The following is a 26,717-nucleotide window of genomic DNA, read 5'->3' as shown; positions in this document are numbered from 1 at the left end:
CTGGATGAGCATTTTGCTCATTCGTCAGACGACCGGCGGCCTCCTAACATTGTGAGACAAACGGCCGGTTGCATTAATCGTGCAGTCAAAATACCTCATTCGTTACAATTAAAGCGATACCAATGTATTTTTTGCTTCAGTTTTTGTGTTAGTGACTGGCAATAAGCGTTTCTAAGCCGGTTACTAACAAGCTGAGCCACACACACTCCCCCCTCAAAAAAAAATGTGTGTTTGTATACAGTCTGGTAACTTAAGGGTTAAATATGTTGACGGATCAAGGCGCCAAATTCACACACAGAAAAACCCGCCACCAACATCCAACTGAGGCGACTTCGGCCTCTCTCAGCATTATATAGAACCAGGCTGTAGGCCACACCCACCTTCAACATATCCACCAATCAACGAAGTGAGCTCTCATCACGTGGTCTACGTCAAACATGGCGGCGTCCAGAGCGGTAGGTCACTGATGAGAGAGATCTTTGCCGTACAAAACCCGTGCAGAGCGCCGGCGCCTGCGTATATACCGGTATATGTGCGCGCTGTTATGGACACGGGTCACACGCTAAGCGAGTCTGCTGTAGTTACCGCCTATCAGGGCTGCAGAGTTACCGTAACGTGGTATGACGCTCTCTTCCCGTATACTTAGTGTAATACGGTAGCAGCTGCTTCCTCTATGGAGCGGTGGAGAAAAGAAACCAATCGGGGCGCTGCTTTTATTTAAATGTTATTGGAAAAAATGAATGGTGGAATCTGATTGGTTGTTGTGGGCAGGTGACTAGTTTTTGCCTTTTGAAGTTGTTCTTTAACCATCTCGTGACTGGTTCATTTTATTTTTCTCTTTTCTTGTCCCCTACTTTGAAAAAACAAAACTTTTCTATTTTTTTATTTTTTCTTAACAAAAAAAAATAAAATAAATTGCTAAGTCCCCTAACTGCAATGGGGGCTTGTTTTTTTTTTTTTTTTTTTTTGCGTGGTGAGCTGAACATTTTATTGATGCAATTTTTGCGGTATTGATTGGTTTTTATTTCAATATTTAGGTCCGGGGTGGCGAATGCAAAACGGCATTTCTATATAATTTTTTTTTTAAATTATTTTCTTTGCTCATGGTGTTAACCGTAGTGTTATATAAATAATAAATTATTGTTATAATATTTTTAACTGACCTGGAGAATTGTTTTGCCCGATCATTTTTATCACACAGTGAATGTTACGATAACGAAAAGAATAAAAAAATAAATCTGGAATTCTATATATTTAATTTTTCTATTTTTTTTTTAGCCCTTTTTAGTTTTTTCGTTTATCGCTCCCCTTCTTCCCAGAGCCATAACTTTTTTAATTTTTTCCGTCAGTATGGCCACGTGAGGGCTTTTTTTTTTTCAGGGCGACTTGTACTTTTGAACGGCCCCATTGGTTTTACCATATCCTATACTGCAAAATGGGGAAAAAATTGCAATGTCGGTGAAATTGCCAAAAAAAGTTCAATTCCACAACTTTTTTTTGGATTTTTTTCACCATGTTAACAAAATACTAAAACTGACCTGCCATTATGATTCTCCAGGTCATTACGGGTTCGTAGTTATCAATCATACCTAGATTCTTTTTTAATTTAACCGGTGGAAAAAAAAAAAATCCAAAGTTTGTATTAAAAAAAATAAATAAAAATTGCATCATTTTTTGTGATCTGGGGTCGGTTAAGGGCTTATTTTTTGTGTGCCGAGCGGACGTTTTTATTGATACCATTTAGGTGTGGATACAATCTTTTGATTTCCCGTTATTGCATTTTAATGTTGCGGCGGCCAAAAATGTAATTCTGGCGTTTTGACTTTTTTTTTTTTTTTTGCTATGCTGTTTACCAATTGGATGAATTCTTTTTTTATCTTGATAGATCGAACGATTCTGAACTTGGCGATACCAAATATGTGTATTTTTAATTTTTTATTAATTGTTTTATTTTGAATAGGGCGAAAGGGGGTGATTTGAACTTTTATAGTTTTTTATTTTTTAAAAACATTTTTTTAATTTTTCACTTTCTTCAATAGTCTCCATGGGAGGCTAGAAGCTGCGATGATCAGATTGCCGGTGTGTAGCAGACAACCACAGGGATCTCCTTCAGACCCCGGGTTAGTGATGCGCTTCCGATGCGATCACATTTAAATGAGATTGACAGCGGCATTTAACAGGTTAACAGCCGCTGGTGGATCATGATTCCACCCGCGGCTGTTAGAGGCACATGTCAGCTGTTCAAATCAGCTGACATGTGCCAGGAAAGATGTGAGCTCAGCGCCGAAGCCCACCTCAAAGGGAGAGACACGACATGCAGCGTACATGTACGGCACATGTCGTGAAGGGGTTGAAAAAAAAAAAAAGGTCTATCTCTTGGGAAATGGGGAGGGAAAAGAAAAATAGAAAGCGAAAAAATGGCTGCATCAATAAGGGGTTAAATATTCGGAATGTTGGGTTATAATTTGTAATTGTCTCTCCTGTCTGGTCTCAGGTGCAGAGTGTCAGAGCGCTGCCACCCATCAGTCATGGGATCCGATGCTACCAATCGTCCACCTCTTCTTCTCAAACCAAGGAGACGGTCCTGCAGTATCTTCTAACTCACTCTCCCTCCGTCCAGGCTCTAATGAAGTGGAGCTTCAGCTACAAGTTCTGGAGCCTGAAGAAGAAGAATCAGTAAGTATTCTGTGCTAGAGATGGGGGTCCGCATCATCCTATAGATAGAGAAGGTGGTGGTCCGCCATAGAAACTCCCCGATAGGACTGTCAGAACGAGCTCACTGACTGATTCTCAGTTAACTCCTTCTGCAGTCAGCGACACAGAGGCTATAGAAGGTGAACGGGGCAGCATTTTTAATAAAATCCGATTACAAAAATAATTTTTAGACAAAAAAAAAAAAAAGTACGGTAAGTATTAAAGTAAGAAAAAATTGATTACAAAGGTGTATAATACCTCTTTAACTCTGCTCAGAGCCCCAGTGTGCTGGTCCGCCGACACTTTTGTTTTTCCTTTTCTTTAACTTTTGGACTGTAGAATTAGCAGGAATTTATTACAGTGGTACCAAAACCATACAAATCCCCCTATTTTTTATTTATTTATTTATTTTTTTTACAACACCCCTCTGAAAATGTACTTACAGGTGTGTTTTGAGGTGCCAGGTAATAATAAATTAGCAATAAAAGCAACTGGATCTTTAAAGGGGTTTGATAATGGTCACTTGCACTGTGTTGGAATCACTTCCCTTTTCCCCTTCCCCCATAAAAGGAAGTGCGGGCTCGTCTCTGAGGACACAGGTAGTGTGAACACACTATAATGCTGGATCTTGGGGCCTGAAATGACCATTCTTTTTTCTTTTGGAAGTGATTTTTTTAAGCTTGCTTTAAAAAAAATAAAATAATCATTATTCTCGGCAGCACATCATTTTATGTAAACAGGATCTGTGCTGCCGAGAGTAATGACCGCTTATACAATCTATTACTAGTTCAGTGCACATTGGAATCGTGGTCATCGTGTCTACACAGACCATTGAATGACCACTGATTGGCAAACGTGTAGTCGAGCGGCCGTCATTTAACGGCCGCCATTGGAAAGAGTAGTCGCGCCCTTACCCTGCGCCACCTCTTAATTAGCCCCACACAGCCAAGTATAGCCCGTATTATGCCGGTCCCCCATCCAATGACATCACTGACTTGAAATCTCCAGACTTCAGCACCTTCCTGAAGTTGGTACTCTTAAGCCGGCCCCATAAGTTAGGTGGCTGTCGGCCATATTGGCGCGCTCATTCTGCCGACTGCTCCTCTGTTCTCTAGAAGAGAGCCATCCCCGAACACATCTCCAAAGAACAAAAGGATCTGCAGTCCGAAATTGAAAATGCCGGATCTTTATCTCCCCCAACGATCGATTTGTCCAACACGATGAAACATTTTAAAGTATCGGCTGTCGCTGTTGGCTGAAGCTGTCGCGGTGTGCTGAAGCTGTCGCTGTTGGCTGAAGCTGTCGCGGTGTGCTGAAGCTGTCGCGGTGTGCTGAAGCTGTCGCGGTGTGCTGAAGCTGTCGCGGTGTGCTGAAGCTTTCGCGGTCGGTTGGTGCTTCGGACATTGGTCTAATGTGTACGGGGACCTTTAGATCCAGGAAGAATTCGAGATTCAAGGGTCATTTAGGGGACTTCCGGGAGGCGGAGCTAGTGAATGGCCGCTTCTTAGCAGAGCTCCTGGGTTAAGGTCGCTAATTTTATCCAAAGCGCCGCTTTATCTCACCCAGAGATCAGGATAAGGACCGGACAAGGGGTACCGACGGTGGTCCCTGCTCTCCGGATTCCCCGGGAGTCAAGAGGCGCATTCAGCGCCACATACAGTGCAGCACTCAGCACTCTGCACAGTTCCCGGCCAGCAGGGTCGGCGGCGGAGAAGGCGGCTGAGAGACCGGAGAAAGGAAGTGAGCGGCACGCAGAGGCACTAACCTAGGTTGGTGAGGAGAACAGGAGCCACTGAGGAGGACCGGAGACGTGCAGGAGCGGTGAACAGCTCCGGAGAGGCGCAGAAGCTCAGAGCGGGAAAAAGGAGGTGAGCCGGCGCCATCTTGCCAGAAAGCGCGCCAGCCCTCACAGCTCGTTACACACAGCCAGAGAGGAGAGGTGAGCTGCACCGCTGAACCGCAACTATAACTGCTGCTACAAGGACAAGGTGAGCAGCGCAGGGGACATATAAACTATCCTGGCACAAGGGGAGCTGGTGCAAGTAACGAGACCTGAAGCCCCAGGGAGGAAGGTGCACTAGACATCCCCCCCCATATTGTGAGCACGGTCTGGTGGAGACTTGTAGCAAGCAGCAACGCTGATGTAGGAGAGTGGATGCAGCGCCCCTGGTCTAAATCAGCCACAAGGAGAGAGTCTTTTCTGTAAGAAGACACACCTGTTACAGGGTGATTTTCTCAATCTGTATAGCAAAAGTCCAGAACTGGTTTTTATCATAGTTCTATAGTAACCACAGCATCATTGCACCATGTTTGGATGTCACAGCGATCTAGGTGAATGCTTGCCTGTTGTGATAATGTAAGGCATCCACAGATGTAGCTATCAAGCACAAAGATATCACTAACAACTTAACAAATATCTCGGGCTCCCATCTCACCATGGATAAATATGTGGGCAAGGGTACCAAGGCTGGCAGAAGTTCTACACGTAACCAGGCAGGTACATCTCCGATATCATCAGTTGCAGACACTAACACAGACAACCCACAGTCAATAGCAACCGCTATCATAGAACGGTTGATGCCTGAGATAGACAATCGATTGGCAGCTTTTCAAACTTCATTGGACACGATAGTCTCTCAAGTTAATACCCAGGGAGCACGCATAACAGATGCGGAACAAAGAATTTCAGACCTGGAGGACTCTACCATAACTCTCACAAACAAACTAGATGATAAAGAAAAGATTATTTCGGATTTAATAGACAAAGTAGATGACCTTGAAAACAGGTCCCGTCGTAACAATCTGAGACTTATAGGCCTCCCAGAGTCGATTCCTTCCTCAGAACTAGTTAAAATCACATCTGAATGGTTGCCTAGAGCCCTTGGAGTATTGCCAACATCAGGCGTTGTGGCCATTGAAAGAGCACATAGACTAGGACCCCCAAGAGGGGGAGAAGGGGTCAGGCCGCGCCCGGTCATTTTCAAAATCCTGGACTTTCAGGATAAAATTCGTATCTTGGCAGCATTCAGGAAACAACGTACTCTGATGTATGAAAACCACAAACTATTGCTATTCCAAGACTACTCAGCGGCCATGGCAGCTAAACGCAAAGCTTTCAATCCCGCTTGCAAAATATTGGTGGATAAGAATATTCGCTTCAATCTGCAGTATCCTTCAATTCTACGCTTCGTTATGGAGGGGAAAAGCAGGTCCTTCAGTGATCCAGAAAAGGCCCTGGAATTCCTTCATGAAGCATCTCAGGCTCACTCTAGTCCTGTTAATTCATGATACGAAAGCTACTTTAATATGTCATTAAGTGATATCTTACTTGTGCTAACATTTTTATGCCCCTAAGCGGCGTGTTTATTTTTTATGTTATGTTCACTTTAAGGTTGAGTACACCTGTTATTGTTATAGAATTAAATTGGGGAGAGAATTGGGGAGGGGGGGATGGGCTCTGCTTATGTACACTTATATCTTGGGTTCAGGGAGATCTTACACCTACTCGCTGGGATGGGTGGGGATCTCATTTACAACTTATACAGGTGGGTCTGATGATCACCCGAAAAGGGATAGGTTAATGACTGATCAGGCAGGCACCAAAGATACCACTATCCGCTCTTTACAATGGTGCTCATGGAATGTCAATGGACTTAATTCCCCGGTCAAAAGGAAAAAGGTTCTACATTTCCTGCAGAGACAGAATTTCCACATTATTTTTCTTCAGGAGACACATTGGGTTAAGGGTAAACACCCTTCTATGTTTAGCAGGAAATATACACTCTGTGCTGAGGCCTCATATACAAAAAAACAACGAGGGGTAGCTATACTGATATATAAAGGCCTCAACTATGAAATACTAGACACTTTAGAAGATCCTCAAGGCAGATTTCTGCTAGTCAAAATCATGATTGAGGGAATGTGTTTCAATCTAGCCAACATTTACGCCCCAAATACACCTGAGGTTCAGTTTCAAGTTAAATTACGAGAGAGACTGGCGGGATGGGATACATCACGGGTGGTCATGGGAGGTGACTTCAATGAAGTAGCAGACATATTCATGGATAGATCTAACCCTAAAGACACTCATCGTTCACTGCAGAATAGTGGCATCCAACTACTAATAGATCACTTTGATTTGATTGATATATGGAGGCTACAACATCCTTTGGAGAGGGACTACTCTCATTACTCCCATGTACATGATACACATGCCAGGATTGATTGCTGGTTGATACATGAATCTCTGTTACCCTTAGTAACACAATCAAACATACAAAACATTCATATTTCGGATCACGCCCCGGTGACATTTCAGACCAAATTAGTATCCCCAATTCATCAGGAACGGAGGTGGCGCTTTCCGTCTATACCAATCAGACGATTTTAAAAAATACCTACAAATGTCATGGGCAGTATATAAAAATGATAACCAGGTCCACTGTGATAATCCACACCTGTTCTGGATGGCCTCTAAGGCCGTGTTGAGAGGTCAAATTATTTCTTATGTCAGTCATAAAAAAAAAGAAATAATGAATAAAGCTAGGGATATACAGAATTCACTAACCCAAGCATACAAAGATTTCAAACTAAATAACACTCCATCGACGAAGGAAAAATATTTGAGGGCAAAAGAAGATGCAGACACTTTAGCACATGAATTGGCTTTATTTAACTTAGACTACCAAAAACAAAAATACTTTAAATGGGGTAACAAACCGGGGAGGGTGTTGGCATCTCTCACAAAACCATATAGGAAACAAACGAGAATACACAAAATTAAACAATGCAGTGGTCACACCCTATTTAAAAATGAAGAGATAGTGGATGAGTTCCGTTCTTTTTTCAGTGAGTTGTATAAGTCAGAAATAGGGGGAGGAAGCGGGGAATTCCTCACAGACAACCTTGCCCCGGCGCTTACGGAAGAAGAGAGAGAGACTATTAATTCCCCAATAACACCCTCAGAAATTGTACAGACTATAACTAAACTTAAAGTATCCAAGGCACCCGGCCCAGATGGGTTCAGCAATGAACACTATAAGATCTTAGGTCCATGTATAGCTCCCCATTTGAGTGAATTATTTAATAAGATAGTTAGACTTGGTCACATGCCGGACTATTTCAATGAGGCGGTGGTTATTGTTCTCCCAAAACCAGGTAAAGATCTTGCTCAGGTCGAAGGTTATAGACCTATTTCATTATTAAATTCAGATTTTAAAATTTTCACAAAAATTCTGGCAGACAGATTACAGAAAATAATGCCAAAATTGATATCACCACAACAAACTGGTTTTATTCACGGAAAATCCATTACATTCAACATTAGGACAGCGGTGAGTGCCATATCTTATAGTAGAGCTAATAAACATATGAAAACCATTGTGGTAAGTCTAGACGCGGACAAGGCGTTTGATAGAGTAGCCTGGAACTATTTATATGACCTGTTATCATTCCGGAAGTTTGGTCCGTGGTTTAGTGAAGCGGTCAAAACAATTTATAGGAAACCATTATCCAGAATGTCCGTGAACAATGTACTATCCAAACCCTTTGAGATTCAGAGGGGAACCCGACAGGGTTGCCCCTTGTCTCCACTATTATTCAACATAGCATTAGACCCATTTCTGAGAAGATTACAAAACGAGGCGGCATTTGAGGGGGTGAAGGTGGGAACTACATCGGTAAAAATCTCGGCCTTTGCTGATGATGTCCTTTTATTTATTGCCAACCCAGTTAAGGCAATCCCGGCCATAATGCTTATTTTAGAGAGTTTCGGTAAATGCTCTGGTTTCAAAATCAACTACAGTAAATCTGAAGCCCTGGCAGTTTTCAGATCCGGGAGGCTAAGTGACCCCACATTCCCTTTCCACTGGTGCCAAGAATCCATTAAATACCTGGGGATACGGTTGCCTGCAGACCCATCTATTTTATATAGAGCTAATTATAGACCGCTGATCTCCTCCACAGTTGACCTCCTCCACTCCTGGAAACACTTCTCACTATCATTCTCTGGTAGATGCTATTTAATTAAAATGATAATTTTTCCTAAACTGCTATACGCCTTTCAGACTCTGCCCCTTCTCCTGACTCAATCGGATCAGGATCTGTTGAACCTAAATTTTCGAAGATTCATTTGGGGAATTGGAGGTAGATCACGCATAAGTCTCGCAAAACTACAAGCGACTAAGTTGGAGGGTGGTGTTAACTTTCCTGATTTGGGAAGATATAATTTAGCGGCTAACCTCAGATATGCAATTGACTGGATTAGGGGTCTTTCTCATTTTGCAAACGTTGAAATAGAGCAACAATTTTACCCACACATTTCATTACCATCTTTATTACATTTAAGTGGGGAGGAACTCCCAGAGGGAATACATGACCACCCATCACTTTGGCAAACGATGCAGACTTGGCGACTGTGTAGGAAGATTGGTGGCTTGAGATATGATTTATCTCCATTCCAGACTTTTTTGGGAAACCCGAAATTCTTGGAGGGCTCCACACCGTCTTTTTATAGGATTTTGGCCTCTCAGGGTTGCAGGCAGGTGGTAGATCTCTTGGATCTTAATTTCTCAATAATATCTTTTGAAAAGGCATCACAACAATACCCATTATTTAATAATAAACCGTTTTTATTTCTTCAAGCGCGTAGCCTGGTACAAAAATGTCAGACACTGGGGGAGACGACAGTGGGGAGGGCCAACTTGGATGGGTTTATTCGGAATGCAAAATCTAATCCGGCTTCTATAAGTAGCATCTATTCAATATTGCGTAAAAAATGGGTGGGGGAAGGGAAATCCACGGGTGTGGCAAGATGGCTGAGGGTTATGCCTGACTTGGAGGTGAGTGACCTTTTTGAGGCTACCATGACACAAAGAAAAATTTTACCATATAGCAGCTATACTGATATGGCACTTCTAATATTGCATAGAGCCTATATCACACCCAGCATGCAATCTAAGATGTCCCCATCCATTGTCTACTCATGCTCCAAATGTAAAGCCCATAATACTGACTTATACCATCACTTATGGAGTTGCCCGCTAATCCGGGAACTTTGGGAAAAGGTACACAAAGAACTGCAAAACATTTGTGGAGTGGGTTTCACACTTACCCCACAATGGGCTATCTTTAATATCCTAGATGAAACATCTCAAAAATTACCCAAACATATCAAGGCAACACTTATAATATGGGCCTCAGCAACTAGAAAGAGTATTTTACATCAGTGGTTGAATCCTTTAGTTCCTTCACTCCCTTTCATTCGCACAAAAATACAGTTTATATTCAGAATGGAATGGCTAGACGCATTGACTAACAAAGAAAGACAAGTAAGCAAATTCTTTTCTACATGGGTTGCTTTTATTCCTTCGCTCCCTTTGGAAACTAGGGAGAAATTGAGAGCACAATTTGAAAATACCCAATGGTACTTATTGCAGCGGATTGGTGGTGACTCACCAATTCCTTGAGACACCTCTATGATTGGGTGTACGCAGAGTCTAGAGGTTTATGTTTTTGGTTTAAGTAGGGTTGGGAGGGTTTGGGGACATAATATAGTTAATTTTGCCATATTACTGCATTATCATTGGAAATGTATGTTGTAAATTACAATATATTATAAACTCTAATAAAAAGATTTTCAAAGGGTCATTTAGAAGGTCCCATCATGACTACCTTGGACTGGTCCTACAACCCCCGAGGCTGCGCCATTGTCCTGCATTCACAACCTGCAGACATTGTAGTCCAGCTTTGATCTTGGATCCATTCCTTGGGAGATAAAGGTTGTTTAATATGTAAATGTGCGGAGGTTCTTCCAAGATATTCAGGATTGTCTTTGAAACAAAAGGACCTCTTAATATGTACCCACCTAGCCTCCAGTTATGAAGACCATTTCGGCCTCCGGCAAGATATAATCAGGATTTTGACCCCATAGGTTTTTTTTTTTTTTAAAGCAAATGGGTAACAAAAATGAAACATGTAAACTTTCCACTAAAATTTTAGTTTTAGTCATACATTTTTTTTTTTTTAACAAGGACTAATAAGAAAACTAGAACTCCAAAAATTCCTCTGGGGTACGGCAATACCTTATATATGGTCTCACATTACTGTTTGGGCGCATGGCAAGGAGTTGCCTAATGGTTTTAGCTGGAAAGGTTTTGGGGCTAGTGAGCATTTGGTTCCCCACGGGTGTTTAGAAAAATGAATGTGCTTTGAATGGTTCAAAGTAAAAAAAAAAAAAAATAAAAAAAAAAATTGCCATTTTTCCCAAAAATATGTTCTCGTTATCTGTGTTGTGCCAACTGTGAAGAGACGGCTCTCTTATTTATGGGCCTTCTGGTTTTAGACACCCCAAGAAGTGACCCAATTCTGGAAACGCCCCCCCTTATGGCATTTATTAAGGGGTTTAGTGGGCATTTTGACCCCCATAGGTGTTTTACCGAAACTTAGTGCACTGGGGAAGGCACAAAATAAAAATGATGATTTTTCTACAAATATTCCATTTCAGTGCCACCAGAGACACGGACCCCATAACTTGTTAAGTGGGTCCCCCGGGGGGTGGGGGGGAGAGCGGAATGCCCTATATGTTGGTTTAATCTCCCGTTTGGGCACATGGTTGGGCTTAGAAAGAAGCAATAAGTGCTGTTTTTGGACTCCTTTACCTAGACAAGCCAAAGGGCTTGAACCTGCAATGGTCAGGCTTCTTTCGTTGACAGACCTGGAAGCTTTTGTTTGGCTTCAGGCTGCCACAGCAACCAGCAGCGCCCCACAATCTTGGCGGAGGCGGGCGATGAGGTACAGAGCGAGCCCCTTTCCTTTGTTAGTCACTTAGATGCTACTGACTGCGACATCTAAGGGGGTAAATCATCTCTGATTGATCTCAATAACTGATCAGCGGGATTCTGACTGCTGCGACCCCCAAAATGCCTGTATGGAAATCCTATAAATCTACGTTCGGTTTCATAATTACTACTTCTGCTGATTTACATTTTCTCCCTCCTTTTTTTTAATTAATTTTTTTGTTCTTTTCAGACGCTTTTATCTCACAGAATCCTTGTACGGAAAGAACGCGGCTGCTGCATACTACACCCTGGAGCAGAGCGGAGGAGTGAGGTACGGCCGCCGCACCCTACATGGCACGGGAGAAGAACTTTTCTTCTATGGGGAACAATTAAAATGACCAAATGTCAGGGTTCCCCTTTTTAAAAATTTTATTTAGAGAATTGCATAAATAACAATGGCTGACAACCCCTGTGGGAACTTTCTTACCCCCCATATTGGTTGCCACCCAGCTTTCCAAGATAGAACTTAAAGGGGTTTCCCAATTCGACAGGCTATCGCCTATCCACAAGATGGGTAATATTTTGTTGGTCGCAGGGACCCCCACTGACCCGGAGTACAGCATGCAGTCTCATAGGCAATGAGTTGCCCCTCAGGGCATTTTAGAGCCCCGTTCTTGGGGTCGGTGGCGGTCCCAGTGGTCAGACCCCTGTGTGTGATAACTTGCAGGTTTGGGACAACCCCCGTTTAATATCATTACATCCTTTACATTGATACATCACCATCTCTTTCCTCCAGGTTCAAGGGTCACACTGAGTGGTTTCGGCCAGACCACAGGAGGCGCTACACCTGGGATTTCCTGCAGCACAAGGACGTTCCTATAGAGAGCCTGGACTTGAGCGGAAGCATGGTGACCTACACGGGGCTGAGCAACATCGGTGAGAGCGCAGATGACCGGGCACCACTGTAGAGTAATGGAGAATGGAAAGTTCTGCAACTAATATTTCAGTTTGTCACACTTTCCAAGACCTCTGCTTGCTGTGAGTGAATAGGAAATTTCAAAGATCAGAAACTTTCCCAGTTTTGGGTATATCATACCATGTTAAGTCTATCTTTATAGATAAAGGGGTTGTCCAGGATTGGAAGAAAATGCCAGTTTATTCTAGAAATCCCTGTCCTCTTCTCATATATATCTATCATGTATAAGACAATAATTTTCATGGTTTCTCCTGTATCGGCATTAGACCTGGGAAGAGTGAGGAAAGCGCGAACCACAGCTCAGTTTCTAATTTTATTTGAAATATGCTTAAAGGGATTTTCCAGTTCTGGTTGAGATTTGGCACCTGACCTGGGGAGGGTGAGGAAAGCACAAACCACAGCTGGTGTTCTAGTTTTAGTTGAAAAATGCTTAAACGGGTTCTCCAGTTTTGGACAACCCCTTTATGCATTCTTCAAATAAAAATGGAACCACCCCCTTTAAATACATTGAAAACAGACGTGAATACGATCCATGAACAGACATTACCAGACAAGCTGATAAACGAAGCGTCGTGTGATGGGTTTTCTGACGTGGATGTCTTTCTGCCGCACAGATGCGCTGTCGGAGCTGCGGGAGCTGAACCTCAGTCGCTGCCATCACCTGGATGACTGGGCTCTAAGTCGGCTGCACGTTTTTAAGGATTCATTAGAAGTCCTGTCATTGGCTGGATGCCGGCAAGTGACGGAACGAGGGCTGGCAACCCTCCACCACCTGCAGTGAGTGTCCCCCCGAAAAAAAACACTTTTCCATGTGACCATCAAAATATAAATTTGACATTTGCCTAGAATACACACAATTCGCATTAGATGAGTAAAAATCGGCAGGTAAAAAGCGCATGTAATCCGCTCATGGCTGTATCCATAAAATATCGAAAGCAAAGCAGCTTAATTTAATGCAGCATCAAAAAATGTGAAAAAGACGCAAGTAACCTGTGGCTGAAAGGATAATTTTGCAGCCTAAAGACACGCCCCTGAGGATCCTGTGAGGCACGCCCCTGAGGATCCTATGAGGCACGCCCCCTTGTAAAGACCATAAAAATTGGCACTAAATAAAAGTGCCCATATATCTGGTATAATATGGAGGATTTAAAAGAAAAAATGAAAAGCAGAAACTGACCACTTACTGATTTTAGGGCTTCCAACCTCCAGGACTCCAATCCTGAGAATGATAGAGTTACAGCACTGCACCCTCTTCACACCTGCACAGCATAAGACCAGTCAACCAGCACATCTCCCAGGGGTTGTGGACCACCTAGTAGTTATTTAAAAGGGTTGTCTACTATTTTATCAGCCCCCTATTTTATCAGCCCCTGCACTCTTTCTGCTTTCTTTTGTGTGACATTGTCCGGTCACGTGAGCGCTGCAGCCTATCAGTCAAAACACAGTAGATTGACGATGCATTCTGTTGGATAGAGGGTTGTGTGTCCTTATGTTCTCTTAGATGACAGTCGTGAATAACTTACAGTGCCTTGCGAAAGTATTCGTCCCCCTGGAACTTTTCAACCTTTTCCCACATATCATGCTTCAAACATAAAGATACCAAATGTGAATTTTTGGTGAAGAATCAACAACAAGTGGAACACAATTGTGAAGTTGAACCAAATGTATTGGTTATTTTAAATTTTTGTGGAAATTCAAAAACTGAAAAGTGGGGCGTGCAATATTATTCGGCCCCTTTACTTTCAGAGCAGCACACTCACTCCAGAAGTTCATTGTGGATCTCTGAATGATCCAATGTTGTCCTAAATGCCTAATGATGATAAATATAATCCACCTGTGTGTAATCAAGTCTCCGTATAAATGCACCTGCTCTGTGATAGTCTCAGGGTTCTCTCTGAAGCACAGAGAGCATCATGAAGCCCAAGGAACACAACAGGCAGGTCCGTGATACTGTTGTGGAGAAGTTTAAAGCCGGATTTGGATACAAAATGATTTCCAAAACGTTAAACATCCCAACGAGCATTGTGCGAGCCATCATATTGAAATGGAAGGAGTATCACACCACTGCAAATCTACCAAGACCCGGCCGTCCCTCTAAACTTTAATCTCAAACAAGGAGAAGACTGATCAGAGATGCAGCCAACAGGCCCATGATCACTCTGGATGAACTGCAGAGATCTACAGCTGAGGTGGGACAGTCTGACCATAGGACAGCAATCACTCGTACACTGCACAAATCTGGCCTTTATGGAAGAGTGGCAAGAAGAAAGCCATTTCTCAAAGATATCCATAAAAAGTGTCATTTAAAGTTTGCAACAAGCCACCTGGGAGACACACCAAACATCTGGAAGACAGTGCTCTGGTCAGATGAAAATCGAACTTTTTGGCAACAATACCAAACGATATGTTTGGCGTAAAGGCAACACAGCTCATCACCCTGAAAACACCATCCCCACTGTCAAACATGGTGGTGGGAGCATCATGGTTTGGGCCTGCTTTTCTTCAGCAGGGACAGGGAAGATGGTTAAAATTGATGGGAAGATGGATGGAGCCAAATACAGGACCATTCTTGAAGAAAACCTGTTGGAGTCTGCAAAAGACCTGAGACTGGGACAGAGATTTGTCTTCCAACAAGACAATGATCCCAAACATAAAGCAAAATCTACAATGGAATGGTTCACAAATAAACGTATCCAGTTGTTAGAATGGCCAAGTCAGAGTCCAGACCTCAATCCAATCGAGAATCTGTGGAAAGAGCTGAAAACTGCTGTTCACAAACGATCTCCATCAAACCTCACTGAGCTCGAGCTGTTTGCCAAGGAAGAATGGGCAAGAATTTCAGTCTCTCGATGTACAAAACTGATAGAGACATACCCCAAGCGACTCGCAGCTGTAATCGCAGCAAAAGGTAACGCAACTAAGTATTAAGTTAAAGAGGCCGAATAATATTGTACGCCCCACTTTTCAGTTTTTGATTTTCCACAAAAATTTAAAATAACCCAAAAATTTCGTTCAACTTCACAATTGTGTTCCACTTATTTTTGATTCTTCACCAAAAATTTTCATTTGTTATCTTTGTTTGAAGCCTGATATGTGGGAAAAGGTGGAAAAGTTCCAGGGGGCCGAATACTTTCGCAAGGCACTGTATAAGTCTGATATTGGTGTGGCCTAATTTGAGGGGCTTTCCTCAGGAATCTGAAGCATTTGGATCTGACGGACCTCCCTGCCGTCAGCCATAAGGGGTTAACCCGAATCCTCCTGGAGGAAATGTTGCCGGCCTGTGAGATTGTGGGGATTGACTATACGGATGGGCTTCATACAGAGGAGATTGCTGCCAGCTCGGAGTGTACAAATTGAATCTGGTCATGGAAAACCCGGCCGCTAAGGTGAGCAGATCACATTACTGCTTTGATCTTTTGGAAATCTTCAGTTTAAGGTGTATGTTCATCTGTGAATTATTAATTTTTTTTTTTACAGTTTGAGAACATTTGTAAATGCTTTTTGGTCAGCCTTTATTATAGTCCAGAGCTGCATTCACAATTCTGCCAAGCTCAGATCTTCCAGCATTCCTTGTTCTCTATAAACTATGGTTTTCACTGGAGTTTCGCTTTCAAGAGTGATAACTTGCTGATCGGTGGGAGTCTGATCTCCAAGACCCTTTCTGATGTGAGAATGTAGCTTTTTCAAAGCACCGTCTGAATGGAGAGGTGGCCCGACATGCTCCCCTCCCCCGCGGGACTGTGGAAAAGAGTCCTGAGACCCCCTTTCTTCCTGCCGGTATCCCCGGCGCCTCTTTTGCGTATGCCATGCATCAATGATGGCGTTATGATGAGCCTACAAATGAGAATGGGCGCCGAGGACGTTGGCAGGTAGGAGAAGGTTCTTATGGACTACCGACAAGGCCAATGGACCAGGGCTCTGCAAATCCTTTTGCTTACTCTAGCACTTATCCAATAGTTAATGCCAGATCAGTGGGGGTCCTCATCTGATCATCAGTTGCAAGACCATGGCTAGGAGGAGTGTTAATAAAGGAGCGGTCCAGCATGTTTCCTATTCTTTTGGTAACAGCCGAGCAAGACCCCCATCCATCTGGCATTTTTTTGTCCTTAACCAGATATAGGTACAAAGTACGGTACTTCAGGTTGGGATACCCTTTTAATATCTTCCTTTCAGGTGAGTTTTTAGAATATGTATATACACGAGGATTCGCACTAATTCTGGCAATGGTATAACTTGTATTTTGCAATAACACCAAATTTCCCAACTGAAGGCTTTATCTCTAATGTTATCTTTCATTTGCTGTTGTCTCTGAGCTAGTGTTAAGAAGTAACACATACATGAGGATTCTTGCTCCTCTTTCTCCACGTAGCACATGCTCAGAAGCAGCAGCAGAATGAAAGTTTATTGTCCATCAGTTGTGAGTAATGTAGCTGTGAATCCAGCACTGGTAGTGAAAGAAAACACCTAGTGCAAAGCAGGAGGACATTATACTGTTGTACTGAGTAGCATAGCTTTGAATTCAGCACTAGAGGGAGAGATAAAAACACACACTGGAAGGCAGCAGCAGCAGCAGCATCATGGAGGTCATTATACTGTTGTATTGAGCAGTGTAGCTATGAATCCAGCACTGGAGAGAGATAAAATTACTACTAATCAGTTGCATTGTGTTTGTCTCCCTCAAGTAACTTATTTCTCCTCCGTAGACTTCGGTGGGCTGCAGACTGTAACCAAATCTCTGTGGAAAGACTTCTTTTCTATTCGCCACGACAGCACCCACTGAGAGAGGGGATCCGCCCCTAGGAACAGGAAACCTACAGAGAGATAAAAGGGGCGGCCCCCCCTCGCTCCTCAGTTGGTTTCCTGTTCCTAGAAGGAAGCCCACAGAGAAGATCTCTGTAGACACTGAACAGCGGTGTCTGGGAAAAAAAAAAAAAAAAAAAAACTCGCCTGGACGCCGCCTGTACGTCTCTGCTGAGCGGCAGGGGCTCCAGAGCGAGTGGAAGCAGAGTCGAGGATTCCTGCTGGTTCCCTCCTCGTCTGCAGCGGCCAAATAGTGGGGCCTGCAAAGTCCAACGATCTCCCTGCTGGGACATCGTTGTGGAAGGACGACCATGGCGGTATGGTTACCTGGTCAATCCCGGTCTGGAAGGTGTGGCACGGAACAGCGGTGGCTCCCCCCGGTCCCTCAGGTACGATGTGTGGGGTTGTAATGCCGGAAAAATGCGGCAGACGCCGGCGCATGCGCAGTGCGTCCGGAATCCCGGATGTAGTATGGCCGACCCCAGGAGGTCGGCATTGCATTTCCGGGGTAACCGCCATCTTGGATTCCTCCTGGCGGTGTTCGCAGGTGTCCTGAGGCAGGTAATGAAAAAAAAAAAAAAATGGGTTGCAGCTGCTGGGGGGCTGGATTGATAGGCGCACTATAAAGGTCCGATAGGAAGGGAAAAACAGTGCGCATTATGTCGTCCCACGAGGAAGTCAGTGAGCACCCTGTAGAAGAGCCACAAAAGCAAAGTGGTAATGCTGCAAAAAAGAATAGTGGACACTCCAGGAAGAGTGATTCCACTGAAAAATCAGGAAGGAGATCATCCCGTTCCACATCCCAGACCGGACGATCCACCCAACAATCGGTATAGTATGCTTCAGAATGTTTGGGTATTCAGCTCCTTCAGAGCTTACATTGGTCTCCTCTGCTCATGTCCCTATAGGCAAAAAGCAAGGAGAAGACCAAGCACAAGCAGTGTGCTATATGTATTGAGCCCCTGCCTGACTCTTATTCAAAAACGTTATGTCAGGCATGCATAGATAATACCCTGCGGCAGGAGGAGTCCGTTAAAATGGACGAAATACGGCTCATGATTCGGGAGGAACTCCAATCGTTGAGTGGTGGTCCCTCAGGCAGTGTTGAGAAAAGAAGTAGGAGAAAATCCTCACCTAATGCTGACACGTCGGCGGAAAGTGGGGAAATTGATTCAGACGTCTCCCACTTGTCTGGTTCCTCAGATGAAGAGGAATATGTCTGTTTCCCGACTGAGGGAGTAAATAGTCTAGTTAAATCAGTGAGGAAAACGATGGGGGTGTCGGAGGTTAAAGAACCCCAAACGGCCCAGGAGGTTATGTTCGCAGGTCTATCTCAGCGAAAGGGCCACGTATTCCCAGTAAACCAGACTATAAAAGACCTCATTAAAAAAGAGTGGAGCAAGGGGCAGAAGGGGTTTACACCAGTATCCTGTAAGAGACGTTACCCCTTTGAGGACGAAGATTTAAACACCTGGACTAAAGTTCCAAAGGTCGATGCGGCTGTCGCATCCACTTCCCGCCGTTCTTCCCTACCAGTGGAAGATTCAGGCTCCTTATCTGATCCCATGGATAGGAAATCGGATGCACTATTGAAAAAATCATGGGAGGCCTGTGTCACTGCATTTAGGCCGGCAATATCCACCACATGTACCAGTAGATCTATGCTGGTTTGGTTAGACCAGCTGGACCAGAATATCAAGAGTGGTATATCTAGAGAGAAATTGAGGGCAGCCATCCCCTTAATTAAGAGCGCTGCGGCATTTATATCCGATGCCTCCGTGGATTCTCTCCGCCTGGCGGCCAGGACAGCCAGCCTCGCAAATACTGCCCGCCGAGCCTTATGGTTAAAGAACTGGAAGGGGGATGCCCAGTCCAGAGCCAAGTTGTGTGCCATACCCTGTCAGGGTGAGTACCTCTTTGGAACTATTCTGGATGAGATACTCACTAAGGCGGGTGAGCGTAAAAAAGGTTTTCCTAATCCCTTTGTTCCTGCTTACAGAAGGGCATTTAGGAGGCCAGCATTTGGCAGAAAGGGAAGCTTTAAAGAGCAATGGAGGAACAAAGACTTCAGGCAGAAAGGCAATTTATTTAACAAACGTCCCTTCAAACCGGCCGAAAAATCCCGGGAACCCTATTCCACCAGTGGGCGGTAGACTACTGGGATTTATCAATCAGTGGAGAGAAATAACTGTTAACCCATGGGCCATAAAATTAATATCCTCAGGCCTCACCCTAGACTTCATCCGAAAACCTCCGGATTCCTTTCGGCTCACCTCCCTAAACTCCAAACTACAACAAGAAGCATTGGAAGTAGAAGTTAAGTCCCTTCTTGCAAAACGGGTCTTAATAGAGGTTCCATCATCTCAATCGGGGCAGGGGTTCTACTCCCCCTTGTTTCTGATTACAAAACCCGACGGATCCTATAGAACTATTTTCAATTTAAGAAAACTAAATATGTTCATAAAACCCACAACATTTAAGATGGAATCCATTCGATCAGCCATTAAAAATTTGTTCCCTAACTGTTACATGGTAGTACTTGATCTCAAAGATGCTTATCATCTTCCCATACACCAGTCGCACCAGCAGTTTCTTCGGGTAGCAGTAGTTATAGACGGTCAAGTTCGTCATTTTCAATATAGAGCAATGCCCTTTGGTCTGTCTATGGCTCCTAGAGTCTTTACTAAGTTACTTTTGGAAGTAATGTCCTTCCTACGATTAAAAGACACATTGGTCATCCCATATCTGGACGACCTACTAATTGTGGGGAAAAATTTCTTACAGTGTGAGCAAAGGTTGGAGGAGGTGGTATCCTCTTTACAAAGGCTGGGTTGGATTATTAACTGGGAAAAATCCAGACTCCAACCCGTCACTTGTCAGAAATTTTTAGGTCTCCTCTTGGATTCAGTAGACCAAAAATGTTGGTTGCCTGATGATAAAAAGCATTCGATCATTAGTAAGGTAGATTTAGCTATCAAAAATCGTTATATGTCACTGAGAAATGCCATGTCATTGTTAGGTTCACTATCATCATGTATCCCTGCGGTTAAATGGGCTCAATTCCATACCAGGCAGCTGCAAAAATTGGTATTACAGGAGGACACAAAAAATAGGGTACATTTAGATCGAACAATTTTCTTAACGACAGAGGTAGTACACTCCCTTACATGGTGGTTAGATTGGGGAAATCTATCAGAGGGGGTACCATGGGTCATTACCCCTTCTTCCATAGTGACAGCAGATGCTAGTCCGGAGGGCTGGGGAGCACATTTTGATGATCAGGTAGTTCAGGGCCTTTGGTCCAGGTCAGAATTAGCTAATTCCTCTAATGTAAAAGAATTAAGGGCTATATATTATTCCCTACTCCACTTTCTTCCCCAGCTACGAGGCTCTCACACAAGGGTCCTCTCAGACAACACCTCGGCAGTAGCCTATTTAAATCATCAAGGAGGTACACGGTCAGAAAATCTTATGAAAGTCTCTTCGGACATCATGATGTTAGCCGAAAGTCATCTGTTGTCCTTGTCAGCGGTGCACATCAGAGGTATAGACAACTTTCGTGCCGATTTCCTCAGTCGCCATACCCTTCATCAAGGGGAATGGATGCTCAGCAGAGAGGTTTTCCGGCTGATAACAGACCGATGGGGCGTGCCACAAATAGACCTATTCGCAACAAGGTCCAACCGTCAGGTCAAAACATTTGCTTCCCTTTGCAGACTGGACAACCCCGACATATTCGATGCCCTTCAGGTGCCATGGACATTCGACCTGGCCTACGCATTCCCTCCATGGAATCTATTACCTATAGTAATAAGAAAAATAAGGGAGGAGGGGGCAAGAGTTCTGTTGGTAGCCCCATTCTGGCCCAAAAGGCCATGGTTCTCCTGGCTCAGGGCGATGTCGACTACAGACCCTTGGATCCTGCCTCAGACCAAGGACCTGTTGTCTCAGGGACCGTTTTTCCATCCTCGGGTAAAAGGCATGAATCTGACGGTATGGAATTTGAGAGGCACTTACTAACTCTAAGGGGTTTTTCCAGTGGGCTTATAGATACTCTTATGAAGAGTAGAAAGCCTTCCACTACCCAAATCTATGTCAGAGTTTGGAAAAAATTCCTTCAATTTCATACTGCACAACTTTCCGCTGAAGTTCCTATATTTGCAATATTGGAGTTCTTACAAAAAGGACTTGAATTGGGACTGTCTGTAAATACTCTAAGAGTCCAGGTTTCAGCTCTAGGAGCCCTCTTTAGTTATGATGTGGCGGGAGATAGATGGGTTTCTCGTTTTATATCAGCATGTGAACGATCAAAACCTATTCATATACCACAGGTGCCTCAGTGGGATCTATCTCTGGTCCTAGATGCCTTGACACAAAGCCCGTTTGAGCCGCTACATGAGGCCTCATTAAAGAACATCTCGCTAAAAACAATACTGTTAGTAGCGTTAGTATCCGCTAGAAGAGTGAGTGATCTCCATGCCTTGTCTATTGACCCTCCTTATCTATCCGTGACATCTGATAGAATAATTTTAAAGACGGACCCTTGTTATCTCCCTAAGGTAGCCACTAGTTTTCACAGATCCCAGGAGATCTTGTTACCTACCTTCTATGAAGACCACTCGACTCCAGAAGAAGCCAGGCTTCATACCCTAGATGTTAAGAGAACTATTCTAGCCTACTTAGAAAGGACTAGGGACTGGAGGAAGAGTAGGGCTCTCTTTGTCTCTTTCCAGGGGAAAACCAAGGGTTCCAGAGTTACAAAGAACACGCTATCACGCTGGATTAGAGATGCCATAATCCTGGCGTATAAAGCTGGAGGAAGAGATCCTCCAATGCATGTGGGAGCACACTCCACAAGAGCCGTGTCGACCTCCTGGGCAGAGAGGGCGAATGTGCCGATAGACCTTATATGTAAGGCTGCAACCTGGTCTTCACCAAACACCTTCTATAGACACTATAGATTAGATCTATCTGCTGCTTCTGACCTAACCTTTGGGGTTTCGGTTCTTGATTCAGTTAACCCACCCACTATATAGTCTCTGAAAATCTCTCAGTGGGTGCTGTCGTGGCGAATAGAAAATATCGGATTACTCACCGGTAATGCTCTTTTATAGAGCCCACGACAGCACCCATTCGATTCCCTCCCTTTTCTTTATTTAGTTGCACGTGGTGTCTTAATAGGGAGATGTATATGATAGAGTAATATGATATGAAGTTGTAAATATATATATATGCCTAAACCTGGTAAACTAAAAAACCTGGCGGCGGTTCCTCCTTTTTCTCTGTAAAACAACTGAGGAGCGAGGGGGGGCCGCCCCTTTTATCTCTCTGTAGGTTTCCTGTTCCTAGGGGCGGATCCCCTCTCTCAGTGGGTGCTGTCGTGGGCTCTATAAAAGAGCATTACCGGTGAGTAATCCGATATTTATCCATGGCTAAGAGGAGTGTGAAAAAACTGTCTCCGCTGCTTGATTCAAAGTCTATGGCTCTGATACAAACAACTGAGCAAAATGATCGTTGCAGAGCAACCATGACGCTACTTTGGCAAACCGAGGGCGAGCACAATATTGAGGTTACGGATCGGTGCCGTGCAGGCCCACACTCTTCTATTTCAAAGGAATTTTCAGCACTGTTCATCCTGAGCCACCTGATGCATTGCCAGAACAATAAAACTGTTAAAAGTATTATGTCTCACATACATGGATGATAGGATGGGGGAAAGAGGGAAAAGTTCTAACTGCCTATCCTCGTCCATGTACCGTATTTACAACTCGCAGTCTGTACATGGCGACCACTTCTATGGGCCCTGTAATGGTTTACATCAATGGCGGACGATCTTTAAATGTGATGTAAATAAAATGAAAGGTTATAAAGCGATAACAAACCAATAAAAGGTAATGAAAATTGTTTCAATAGAGGAAGTGGTCCTTTAAAATGTAGTTAATAATAAAATGTAGTTAATAAAGTGAGATTATAACAGGTGCTGTGCTATGAGGTTATATAGCCTATGGCTGTTATGTAACTTCTTAAATAAATGTAAATATGTTGTTTTATGTGTTTTTGTTTTTTTTTAATGTTTTTACGCTGCTTTATTTTTCTTTATGTAATTGTGATTGGTTTAGATGTGGCAGCGTCTGATCTGTGTTCCTAGTGTAGCAAAATTGCTGACTTCCTCGGGTTGTGCAGGAGGCTCCCGGACTCCTAGAAGAGTTGCCGAAATCTTCTTGGCCAATATGCTAAATCCTCCCGAAAAGCAGAGATTCCAGAAGGCTTCTTTCAGGGAAGTCATGTAAAAGTTGGTGTTCATAGGGTAAAAAAAAAAAAAAAAAAAAAAGATGTTCTACTTTGGCCGCTGTATCGGATCTCCTTCCGGAATGACTTCTCAAATAGTTGACCTGTATGTAATGTAGGATCAAAGGTTCAAGTGGACATCAGTCTAAATTGAGTAATCGAACTGTTATAACAGATGATAAGAAAGTGTAAACGCTATATCGTGCAGTTACGATCTTGACTCCTCAGGGCCACTATACAATTTACAAAGTGGTCTACCTTCTCTTGAGTTGAGTATAGTGGAGCCCCGCCGTCTAAATTAGACGCCGACTCCGTTGTATGAACTTTTTATTGTTATTTATGCTTTCTTCTATTGCTGATTAAATCAGCACATTTTATATTCATAAAGAGCTGTGAAAAAGTTTTAGGCAGGTGTAGAAAAAAAATGCTGCAAAGTAAGGATGCTTTCAAAATTCTTTGGAGCTCCTGATTGGCTCAAAATTTATTCTGCCCCCAAACATTCAGCCATTGTCATTAAGAGCTATCTTCAGATTAAAGAAGGAGTACTGGAAGTGATGATCTGGCCCCTGCAGAGCCCTGATCTCACCATCATCCAGTCTGTCTGGGATCACATGAAGAGATAGAAGGATCTGTGCAAGCGACATCCACAGAAGGTCATAGAATGTTAGAGTTGGAAGGGACCTCCAGGGTCATCGTGTCTAACCCCCTGCTCAATGCAGGAGTCACTGAATCATCTCAGACAGATGTCTGTCCAGCCTCTGTTTGAAGACTTCTATTGAAGGAGAACTCACCACCTCAGCACATGAGTCAACAGTGTGATGCAGCAGCAAAAAAGGCAAACCCAGTTCTAGGAAGTATTAAGAGAAGCATAGAGTATAGATCACGCAAAGTCATTATCCCCCTCTCCTCCTCCTTGGCCAGGCCTCATCCGGAATACTGTGTGCAGTTCTGGGAGCCACATTTTAATAAAGACATCAACAAACTGGAGCGCGTTCAGAGAAGAGCTACCAGGATGGTGAGCGGACTGCAAAGTATGTCCTACGAGGAACAGTTAAAGGATCTGGGAATGTTTTTAGATTGCAAAAAAGAAGGCCAGGAGGCTACTTAATAGCTGTCTACATATATCTGAAGGGCTGTTACAGTGTAGAGAGATCAGCATTATTCTCATTGGCACATGGAAACACGAGAATGGAATGAAACTGAAAGAGAGAAGTCAGATTAGACATTAGAAAAAACTTTTTGACAGCGAGGGCTAATCAATGAGTGGAACAGGTTGCAACAAGAGGTGGTGAGTTCTCCTTCAATGGAAGGCTTCAAACAGATGGTGGACAGACATCTGTCTGAGATGTTTTAGTGAATCCTGTATTGAGCAGGGGGTTGGACACGACCCTGGAGGTCCCTTCCAACTCTTGCATTCTATGACCTCTCATGGCAGCCTGTTCCACTCATTGATCACCCTCACAGTCAAAAAAGTTTTTCTAATATCTAATCTGTATCTTCTCCCTTTCAGTTTAATTCCATTGCTTCTCGTGTTTCCATGTACAAATGAGAATAATGATGGCCCCTTTATACTGGACAGCCCTTCAGATATTTGTAGACAGCTATTAAGTCTCCTCTTAGCCTTCTTTTTTGCAAGCTAAACATTCCCAGATCCTTTAAGTGTTCCTCGTAGGACATACTTTGCAGTCCGCTCACCATCCTGGTAGCTCTTCTCTGAACTCGCTCCAGTCTTTCAATGTTTTTTATTTAAATATGGTTCCCAGAACTGGACCCAGTATTCCAGATGAGGCCTGACCAAGTTCTGTGGTTAACTCTCCAAAATCTTTGGAACAACCTCCGGCTGAGTAAACTGAATGCAAGTATGGGTGCTTCTCACAAAATTAGAATATCATCAAAAAGTTAATTTATTACAGTTCTTCAATACAAAAAGTGAAACTCATATTATATAGAGTCATTACTAGTGATGAGCGAATATACTCGTTGCTTGGGTTTTCCCGAGCACGCTCGGGTGGTCTCTAAGTATTTGTTAGTGTTCGGAGATTTAGTTTTCATCACCTCAGCTGAATGATTTACAGCTATTAGCCAGCCTGAGTACATGTGGGGGTAGCCTGGTTCCTAGGGAATTACCGCATGTAATCAAACTGTCTAACAGATGTAAATCATTCAGCTGCTGCGAGGAAAACTAAATCTCCGAACACTACAAAATACTCGCAGACCACCCGAGCATGCTCAGGAAAACCCAAAGAACGAGTACACTCGATCATCACTTCATCACTAGTCATTACAGACAGAGTGATCTATTTCAAGTGTTTATTTCTGTTAATGTTGATGATTATGTCTTATAGCCAATGAAAACCCCAAAGTCATTATCTCAGGAAATTAGAATAATTAACAAAATCACCTGCAAAGGCTTCCTAAGCGTTTAGAAATGCCCCTTAGTCTGTTTCAGTAGGCTCCACAATCATGGGGAAGACTGCTGACTTGACAGATATACAGAAGATAGTCACTGGCACACTCCACACGGAGGGGAGGCTACAAAAGGTCATTGCTATAGAAGCCGGCTGTTCACAGAGTGCTGTCTCCAAGCATATTAATGGAAAGTAGAGTGGAAGGAAAAAGTGTGATAGAAAAATGTGCACAAGCAACCGGGATAACCATAGCCAAGAAAGGATTGTTAGGAAAAGGCCATTCAAATATTGGGGGAGATTCACAAGGAGTGGACTGCTGCTGGAGTCACTGCTTCACGAGCCACCACACACAGACGTGTCCAGGACATGGGCTACAAGTGTCGCAATCCTTGTGTCAGCCACTCATGACCAATAGACAACGCCAGAAGCGTCTTACCTGGGCCAAGGAGGAAAAGAACTGGACTGTTGTCAGTGGTCCAAGGTGTTGTTTTCAGATGAAAGGTAATTTTGCATTTTATTTGGAAATCAAGGTCCCAGAGTCTGGAGCAAGGGTGGAGAGGCAACAATCCAAGCTGCTGGAGATCTAGTGTGAAGTTTCCACAATCAGTGATGGTTTGGGGAGCCATGTCATCTTCATGTGTAGGTCCACTGTGTTTTATCAAGACCAAAGTCAGCCCAGCCGACTACCAGGAAATTTTACAGCATTTCATGCTTCCCTCTACCGAAAAGGTTTTTGGAGATGGAAATGTCATTCTCCAGCAGGACTTGTCACCT

General features: G+C 43.6%; 1 protein-coding gene across 2 annotated transcripts; it reads left to right on the top strand.

The window, feature by feature from the left end:
• Positions 1 to 340: 340 nt before the first annotated feature.
• DMAC2 (distal membrane arm assembly component 2) lies at positions 341 to 23,303 on the top strand. Of its 2 annotated transcripts, XR_013221358.1 has the most exons (8): positions 341 to 455; positions 2,495 to 2,676; positions 11,722 to 11,802; positions 12,268 to 12,407; positions 13,062 to 13,224; positions 15,639 to 15,833; positions 17,151 to 17,200; positions 22,672 to 23,303. XR_013221358.1 is itself a non-coding variant. In XM_077285706.1 (7 exons), exons 1-6 carry the CDS (start codon positions 438 to 440, stop codon positions 15,802 to 15,804), a joined length of 750 nt encoding a protein of 249 aa, XP_077141821.1. In that variant the 5' UTR covers positions 341 to 437; the 3' UTR covers positions 15,805 to 15,833; positions 15,925 to 17,130. The 2 variants fall into 2 exon arrangements, 1 of the variants encoding a protein (XP_077141821.1); XM_077285706.1 differs by lacking the exons at positions 17,151 to 17,200; positions 22,672 to 23,303 and adding an exon at positions 15,925 to 17,130.
• The last annotated feature ends 3,414 nt before the right edge of the window (positions 23,304 to 26,717 follow it).

The sequence above is a fragment of the Ranitomeya variabilis genome, chromosome 2 (genome assembly GCF_051348905.1).
Source record: "Ranitomeya variabilis isolate aRanVar5 chromosome 2, aRanVar5.hap1, whole genome shotgun sequence".
NCBI classification, from domain to species: Eukaryota; Metazoa; Chordata; class Amphibia; order Anura; family Dendrobatidae; genus Ranitomeya; species Ranitomeya variabilis.
This window is presented reverse-complemented; position numbering and strand designations above follow the sequence as displayed.

Coding starts and splice junctions, on each gene's coding strand:
- DMAC2 (XM_077285706.1), top strand. Junction 2,677..11,721: donor AGCCTGAAGAAGAAGAATCA/GTAAGTATTCTG, acceptor TGTTCTTTTCAG/ACGCTTTTATCTCACAGAAT. Junction 13,225..15,638: donor GCAACCCTCCACCACCTGCA/GTGAGTGTCCCC, acceptor GGCTTTCCTCAG/GAATCTGAAGCATTTGGATC.